An 8,900-nucleotide genomic window follows, 5' to 3' on the forward strand; every position below is an offset into this window, starting at 1 on the left:
CTTTCCGCTTCCATGTGTCTGCACTGCTCGTGCTCGCAGTACTCGGGTTTTCCATGCTACTCCTGCAGGAAATGATAGAAGCGGCCATCAAGACACTTAACTACTGCGGGCATACACACACTAGACTTGACACTAAACAACACTGACATGGAGTCTCACGCAATAACCCCGTGTTGGTGGAGGCTTCACCACGCCATTAAGTAGTTCCGGCCGCCCACGCTGATCCACAGAAGGTGTGTCGCATCCTCCTCGGTCGTGGCCAGCCATCCTCAGGCCTGACTGTGCCTGTAGCACATTTCAGTACATTGGCTACAGCCACAGCCACACACACACCTCCCTATACATACACACATGGACAAACCCCCAGACAGTAGAACAGTGCACACACATCTTCACAAAACATAAAAAAGGCGAACAACTGCTCATGGACCCTGGGTCGCTCAGACCCAGGTCCCTGACAGTTTGTACCATCTAGATTTCATACTAGATGGTACAAAGCATTATGAATCATTTCAGGAATGTTGAAAAGAACACATAAATAAATGTTGTGCAAATAATTTCTTCATATAAATGCCATAATAATTTTAAATAAAATCATCTGATATGTTCATGTTGAGGAGGTATGTAAGGATGACACGAGAGATCCCAATATTTTACTCCAACTTTATTCTCGGCAGAACTGGCAAACCAAACTGGCGTTTAGATGGGTTAATGATCAGGGCATGTGCTGCCAAGCGTGAAAAAACCTGATGCAGGTGGGACATGTGCTGTTCCTCCGAGATGCTGGTCCCCAGGATATAATCTAGATATACAAAGCCCATATTCTGTGGGCACAGAAAAGGACAGCCCACACAATACCAAGGCGATCATGGCTCAAGAGTTGGCAGTTCGTCTTGTAATCGGAAGGTTGCCGATTCGAGCCCTGGCTCGGACAGTCTCGGTCGTTATGTCCTTGGGCAAGACACTTCACCTACTGCCTACTGGTGATGGCTGATGGCGCGATATGACAGCCTCACATCTTAGAATAGAAGTTCCAATTCCCAGGGTCTGATCCCCAGTAGGTGTATCACTGAGTGGGGAAAAATGGTTGGACACATGAACAGGTTGATGGGGCATCTGTTTAAGACTATGCTTCCTCTTTACCGTCACCCAGCCAGCCTGTTTCCCTGGCTGCTTGGGATAGTCTGCTACAGGGGACTGGCTAGCTATGTGGTTTTCAAGGGTGCGAAGCAGAGTCTCCAATTCATTGATCATGGCCTCCAGAGTTAAAAATAGGTTACATTTATTCCAAGCAACATAATTGCTAGAGGCTGAGGAGTAACTAAACATCTGACACAATGAGCAGGAAAGTGCAGGAGGGACAGGTGAAGAGGCCATGCTGATAGCAAGGTGGCTACGAGCTAAAATAAGCTAGTAAAACCCTAAAGACAAGAAAAAAAGAAAAAAGAAACCCTAAAGACAGTGAGTGAATACTTTGACTATAAATTAGCAAGTGACTACAAGGAGAGTGTGCTTCGAATAAAGCATGTGAAGATTACTCCATGAAAAAATAAGTTATCTATAAGTGTTTTAACAAAACTGCTAGGCAGATAAGCTTCACAAAAACACCACTGTGTGTTAGAACAGAAGATGATACTCTACCGCACAAAGAGCGAACACCAAGTGACAGCGCCACGCAAAGTGGATCTTGAGTATATGACTATAGGTCATATGTAGAGCATTTCAGTGTTGTCCTAAGCTTTCCAACCTGAGATCACTATGCCCTTTGGGAAATGATAGATCATCTGAGTTCATCCAATACTGTTGTTATAAGAACTGTGCTCTCATGCATATGTGGCAATACAGTGCAAACATGCAAAGAGGTATCCTTCTTTTTCTCTGTGTTCTCAGCACGAACACAGTATCTGGATGTGAACTGTTAGGCAGGTTTGATATGCCAAGTTTGTTTAAGGAAGGTGACATAATGATCGGAGGAATCTTCCCGATTTTCAACAAAGAAATAATCAGCACTTCTGCATTCGATAAGGAGCCACCTAAAGTGCAGTGTGAAGGGTATGATTTAACACAAGTGGCTTTCGTTTGTCATGCATGGATGTTTATTTTTGTTTAAATTCTTGTCATTGTACTTTATATGTGAAGCAGTAGCTTGGTTACTTTATGACTGTTATCAATCACTATAATGTTTTTAGGTTTGACTGGAGAGTTTTTCGATGGACCCAGGCAGTTATATTTACTATTGAAGAAATCAACAATGATCCAGCTCTCCTTCCAAACATATCTCTTGGCTATAGGATCCTTAACTCTTGTGATTCTCCTACAAATGCTTTACGCGCCGCACTAACACTGGCTAGTGGAGCAGAGGAGGTAGATGTGACTTCTCATTGCCCACCAGCTGTAACTGCAGTCATAGCAGAGGCAGGATCAACTCAGTCAATAGCTGTGGCAGGAATTTTTGGAACATTCCATGTGCCAGTAGTAAGAGATACAATTATGTTTTATGATGCTAAGTGATATTTGATGTTTTGGCATTGTATGCTGTTGCACACTGTTTCAGTGTTATTTTCTCTTCTACAGGTAAGTCACTTCTCAACGTGTGCTTGTCTGAGTGACAGAACTAAATATCCTACATTTTTTAGAACAATCCCCAGTGACTACTACCTTGCAAAAGCTTTGGCTGCACTAGTCAAACATTTTGGATGGCAGTGGATTGGAGCCATACAGTCAGACAATGATTTTGGACGTAATGGAATTCTTGCTTTTAAGGAGAAGGTTGAAAAGTTTGGGGTTTGTGTTGCTTTTGTTGCATCAGTTCTACGCACGTACACAAGAGATAAATTTCTAGAAGTTGTGGAAATAATAAAACAGTCATCTGTCAAAGTAATTTTGGCTTTTGCTGCTGAGGGTGACTTTTATCCTTTGATGCAAGAGATTGTGAACCAGAACATTACAGGAATTCAGTGGATTTCTTGTGTGGCCTGGATAACAGCACCTCGACCCTCCACACCTGAAATCTACACAGCTTTTGGTGGAACCCTTGGATTTGTAATGCAGAAGAAGGCTATTCCTAAACTAAAACAATTTCTTACAAGTATAAATCCATATACAGATCCACATGCACCTTTTATGAGGGATTTCTGGGAGAATATGGTGGGCTGCACACCTATTTTACCTGGAAATACAGGTACTGAGGCCACATTAAAAAGATGTACAGGCAATGAAACATTCATGAATTCCGACCATGATTTCTTCGATGTCACAGAGCTCAGAGGAACCCATAATGTCTATAAAGCAGTTTATGCTATCGCACGCGCCCTGCATCAGCTGATATTTTGCAAACCCGTTGGAGAAAAACCTGTAACGCTATGCTTGAATCTTTCAGAAATGCAGCACAAGGAGGTGTGAAATAGTGTATCATGTTTAAATTTGAAAAAATAAAAAAACCCCCACAAAAATCCAGCATTTATATTATTATTGTATCTAATACATAATCTCTTCCTTTCTAGGTCAGTAAAAGCTTACAAAGGGTAAATTTCACAAATCACTTTGGTGCCGAGGTGTATTTTGATGAGAATGGTGATCCTCCTGCTAATTATGAAATTATTAACTGGCAGTTGATAAATGGAAAAGTGCATCATGTGACACTTGGTAATTTGACATTTGCTGCAAATGGTGATTACAAGCTCAGCATCGAGGAGGAAAAGATAGTGTGGAGGACAGGGAAAACAGTAATTCTCTCTTTTTTTAAATACTGTACACTTATAGTATCTCACCTTTTTATTCTTTTGTTAACACATAGTCTGCCATTGATACAATACTTTAAAGTTTCTTTTGTCACAGGTGCCCACATCAGTATGTTCTAATGTTTGCCCAGTTGGAACCAGAAAAGCTCAAATTCAGGGAAAACCTATATGTTGTTTTGACTGTGTACCCTGTGCTGAGGGAACTATTGCCAACTCAACAGGTAGGTAAAGTGTTTATGCATTTCTGTTGCACACAATGTAAAACCACAAATTCAGTGTCTCCATATATATAATATTTGCAATATCAATGTTTTACTGCATCTTTTTTCAACTGAGTTTTTAAATTACAATTTTAATATATTATAATTTGCTATTCTCCTAGAATGGCATCTAGATCCATCATTCATGTGTTCTGTTTATCTTCAACAGGTGCAGCAGACTGCACACCTTGTCCAAAGGAATACTGGTCCAATGAGAGAAAAGATAAGTGCATTCCTAGAACTATTGAGTTCCTGAAATATCAGGAGCCCATGGGAATAGCTGTAACATTTGTATCCCTGTTAGGGGCCTCAGTATCTCTTGCCACAATGGTGGTTTTTGTCCACAACAAAGAAACTCCCGTGATGAAAGCCAGTAACTTTGAGCTAAGCTCTCTCTTATTATTCTCTCTTTTTCTGTGCTTTCTCTGTCCTCTCACTTTCCTAGGTAAGCCAACAGTCTGGTCATGCATGCTGCGTCACACCACTTTTGGTGTGACATTTGCCCTTTGCATTTCCTGTGTCTTGGGAAAAACCATTGTTGTTGTCACAGCCTTCAAAGCCACATTTCCTGGTAACAAAGTTGCTGGAAAGTTTGGTCACGCACAACAAAGAATCATTGTTTGCTCCTGCACTTTGATTCAAGTGGTAATATGTGCATTATGGCTGACTTCAAACCCACCTCACCCACACAAGTTGTTCACATCCAGCAACAACATGATTGTTCTTGAATGCAACACAGGCTCTGAGTTTGCTTTTTATGCAGTGTTGGGATACATAGGGATCCTTGCAATCATTTGTTTGATCCTGGCATTTATGGCAAGAAAACTTCCTGATAATTTCAATGAAGCCAAATTGATCACATTCAGCCTGCTGATATTCTGTGCTGTGTGGATTACCTTCATCCCAGCATACATCAGCTCTCCTGGAAAGTTCACTGTAGCTGTAGAAATATTTGCAATTTTGTCTTCAGCTTTTGGCCTATTAAGTAGCATTTTTGCACCCAAGTGTTACATAATATTTCTTAAGCCAGAAAAAAATACCAAGAAACATATTATGGGAAAAACTATAAACTAAAAGATTAAAAAACCTTAACAATTTAAAGTTATGTCTTTTTTTTTGTTTACATGTATATTACTTTAGTAAACATTCTGAGTCAAAAGTCTGCAACACATTAAATAACAGAGTTTGGGTATATACATATTTAAATGTAATTTGTGACTGATAAAGGATTTATAATTAACATTTCAGTAAATTGAAAGATATGTTCTATGCTGCTGAAAGAAATGTATGACAGTAATTGTATGCAAATTTTGTCCATCTAAACATAGACATGCACACACATGCAACACAATTTAAGATTAAAAAAATAAACTGTTGCCTGCTTATCAGTCTCTGTAACACTATTCTAAACAAACCACAGTAAATCCTTTGAAATAATCATGTGTTCCATTGAAAAAACATGAAATATGACATGAAATGCAAAAGGAAGAAATAAGCTACATTTACTACTTATCAGGGGAATAATTATATGTCCTATGTCTGTGATCCATAAATGTAAAAAACTGTGTAAAATTAACAAATCAACCACTAAAGATTTCTGCTTTCCTAAAATGAGGAATAATGTGAAGTCTTACATCAGTTACATCTGTAAAAGTAAACATTTATCAAAGCCCTGCTGCAGCTGTTGTGTGATTTCTAGTGGGTCATTGATTTACACCAGTAAAGTAAGAATAACATTTTATGTGCCTGCCTTTCCCAATAAATGAACAAAACTGGCGTAAACTTTCCCTTCTACCACATGCTCTTAGTTCCATTTGAAGGGTAAAGCAGCTCTTGAGGCAACTGCTGTTTGGCAATATGTTGGCACTACTTGTGTAATGTAGTGGGCCATTTCTGGAAATGATATAGTGCTTCGTACCATCTAGATTTAATACTAAAGTGACCTGTATGGTAAATTCTGAATAATTTCAGGAATGTTGAAAGGAACACATAAATGTTGTGTGAATAATTTATTTATATAAATGTCATAATAACTTTAAATAAAATCATCTGACATTTTCATGTTATTTTATTTTATTATTACATGACTTTCTAGAGAAACAGACAAATGCAGTCTCCCTTTGGCAGAAGAGCAATTAATAAGGTTTAAAAATGCCAAACTCAACCCAGCACATTAATACAAGCACCTAACTTCTTGGCTACATGTATTGGTGACCCCGTCATTTATTATAGATTGAAGGATTTGCTTGTGAACATGCTTGTGTGGCATATGTTTTATGTTCTCCAGCAACAGTGGCAAGTTGTTTTTATATCTAACCAAACAATATCATTTTGTTTATAAGTACCGTATGCCATCCATCCATCCATCCATCCATCCATCCATCCATCCATCATCATCCGCTTTATCCGGGGCCGGGTCGCGGGGGCAGCAGCCTAAGCAAAGAGGCCCAGACCTCCCTCTCCCCAGCCACCTCCTCCAGCTTATCCGGGGGAATACCAAGGCGTTCCCAGGCCAGCCGAGAGATATAATCTCTCCAGCGTGTCCTGGGTCTGCCCCGGGGCCTCCTCCCGGCGGGACATGCCTGGAACACCTCACCCAGGAGGCGCCCAGGGGGCATCCTTGTCAGATGCCCGAACCACCTCAGCTGGCTCCTTTCGATGTGGAGCAGCAGCTGCTCTACTCTGAGCCCCTCCCGGATGGCCGAACTTCTCACCCTATCTCTAAGGGAGAGGCCATTACTACAGCTGCAGCTGCAGCCCCAATCCGTCTGTCGATCTCCGGCTCCGGATCTCAGGAACTCATCTCCGACCCGGAGTGGGCACTCCACCCTTTTCCGGCTGAGAACCATGGCCTCAGATTTGGAGGTGCTGATCCTCATTCCCGCTGCTTCACACTCGGCTGCGAACCGTTCCAGTGCGAGCTGGAGGCCCTCACCCGATGAAGCCAACAGAACCACATCATCTGCAAAAATCAGAGATGAGATTCTGAGGCCACCAAAGCGAAAGCCCTCCGCTACTTGGCTGCGCCTAGAAATCCTGTCCATAAAATTTTTGTACTGGAGTACCATATGCGCCAGTCTAATTTGCTACATTGACGTTCTATGTTGGAAGCTATAGTCTTCGTAATGTAATGGTCACACAGACATTAAGAATGAAATCAGTTTCTAAATAATTTGCTGGTTCTTCGCCCATTGCCTTTTAGACATGAGTTTTTCCTGAGAATTCTCATTAGGACTGTTGAGAGAGATTTTCAGGCTTAGGCCCAGCATTCACTACCTTAAATCAAACCAGAAAATGAATTTTTTGACAGAAACTCACTGATATAAGACATCAACTGGGTGGCGAGTATTTTGGTTTTGCAATACTAACAATCTTAGACTAGTTTGAATCTCAGTAACCTCAGATCAAGTTTTCTGAAAATATTGTGAATGCCAAACTCTAGAAAGAAGTCGTCTAGAATTTTCAAATTGATACCCTGAGCTCAGAGCCTTCCCATACCCTGGCTGAATCACCTGTCTTATCAACCTCATCATCTGAAATCTAAATGGTCTAGCTCATCAATCCAGTCTCTGCCAGATTATCTGCCCTTAAGAGTGGTAACCAGGCTCAGTTCAGTTGCTTCTTGTGCTCCTTGCTTCTGTCTACTAATGTCATCTCTATCTGTTTTCCCAGCGCTCATTCCTCCTTTGCAATAAAGCTGCATTTTGAGTTCAGTCCCGTCTCTGAGAGTCCTACATTTTGGATCCAATACTGCTGGTTTCAGTTCCATGACAAATGATCACGACCACAAAATGTCAGTGAATGTCAGAAAAGTCTTTCCACACGTATACTTTCACGAGTTCTTAGTGATAATGAAATATTGTTATTTTAGCATTAAATTCATATATTTGTCTTCCATATAGTATGTATGTATATGACACACCATTTCCTCTCCAGCTTACGAGTTATCTGCTTTAGGCTAGGTGTTTGAGAATTATACCACGGGGTCAGGTACTTCTGATTTGAGGCCTTATTTTTCACAGGAGCTACAGTATCCAGAGTCGTACGTAGTGAGGAGGTAAAATTATTAACAAGATAATCTACCGCTGTTGGAGCAGCGTTCAGATAGCTGCTCTGCTCTATGTTGGTACAGGGCATTGAAGATGATGACAGTGGGTGGATTATATTCTTAAATTTAGTTACAGAACTTTCAGAAAGACATCTACTTTGATGAAGTCTATTCCCCACTGCTGTGTACTCAATGATTGTAAATATAAATGTTATTAGAAAATGATCAGACAGGAGAGGGTTTTCAAGAAACACTGTTAAATGTTCAGTTACTATGCCACATGTTAAAACAAGATCTAGAGTGTGATTAAAGTGGGTTCTTTAACATTTTGAGAGAAGCCAATTGATTCTAATAACAGATTAAATGCCATGTTGAGGCTGTCATTTTTAACATCTACATGGATGTTAAAATCACCCACAATAATTATTTTATCTGAGCTGAGCACTAAATCAGATAAAAAGTACAAGGCTAGGCATCAGGCTTTCAAATTAATTAAAAGTCTGTCTTGGTCTTTGGTCTTTCTCTTGCATTTCAAAGCTAAGTAATAACAAACTGGCTATATGCCCTGTGAAATGGTCATTGATCAATGGTGGGTGATCAGTGGTCATGACAATTTGCATATTAATGATCAAGGAACTGACCTCACAGCCCATCGCTCATTCGGTGGGCTAGTTCAGTCATTGTGCAAAGGTACTGTTTAAAGTTGGGGAAACCTGCAGTCAGCTGAGACTGAAGAAGTCACTTGGATGAGTAAACCAGGGTTTTAATAGTTTTGCAATTTTCATTAGTTTTTATTTTTATTTAGTTTTGACTTCAGATTTTCAATTTTTTATCAGTTTTAATTAGTTTTTA

The 8,900-nt window shown here is 40.3% G+C and overlaps 1 protein-coding gene across 1 annotated transcript; it reads left to right on the forward strand.

The window, feature by feature from the left end:
• Positions 1-1,963: 1,963 nt before the first annotated feature.
• Positions 1,964-5,074, forward strand: LOC146654230 (extracellular calcium-sensing receptor-like). The gene is made up of 6 exons (XM_085429305.1): positions 1,964-2,052; positions 2,190-2,472; positions 2,575-3,147; positions 3,504-3,626; positions 3,838-3,961; positions 4,176-5,074. The coding sequence occupies exons 1-6, from the start codon at positions 1,964-1,966 to the stop codon at positions 5,072-5,074; spliced, it is 2,091 nt and encodes a 696-aa protein (XP_085285431.1).
• Positions 5,075-8,900: the final 3,826 nt, after the last annotated feature.

This window comes from Rhamphochromis longiceps, linkage group LG14, assembly GCF_057381845.1.
Source record: "Rhamphochromis longiceps isolate RC_006_pf linkage group LG14, R_longiceps_female_GT1.1, whole genome shotgun sequence".
Lineage (NCBI taxonomy): Eukaryota > Metazoa > Chordata > Actinopteri > Cichliformes > Cichlidae > Rhamphochromis > Rhamphochromis longiceps.

Bases quoted from the DNA above. Each gene is read 5' to 3' on its own strand.
- LOC146654230 (XM_085429305.1), top strand. From the start codon at position 1,964: ATGATCGGAGGAATCTTCCCGATTTTCAACAAAGAAATAATCAGCACT. The intron at 2,473-2,574 runs GTAGTAAGAGAT...TCTCTTCTACAG, and splicing joins TTGGAACATTCCATGTGCCA to GTAAGTCACTTCTCAACGTG. The intron at 3,627-3,837 runs GTGCATCATGTG...CTTTTGTCACAG, and splicing joins GGCAGTTGATAAATGGAAAA to GTGCCCACATCAGTATGTTC.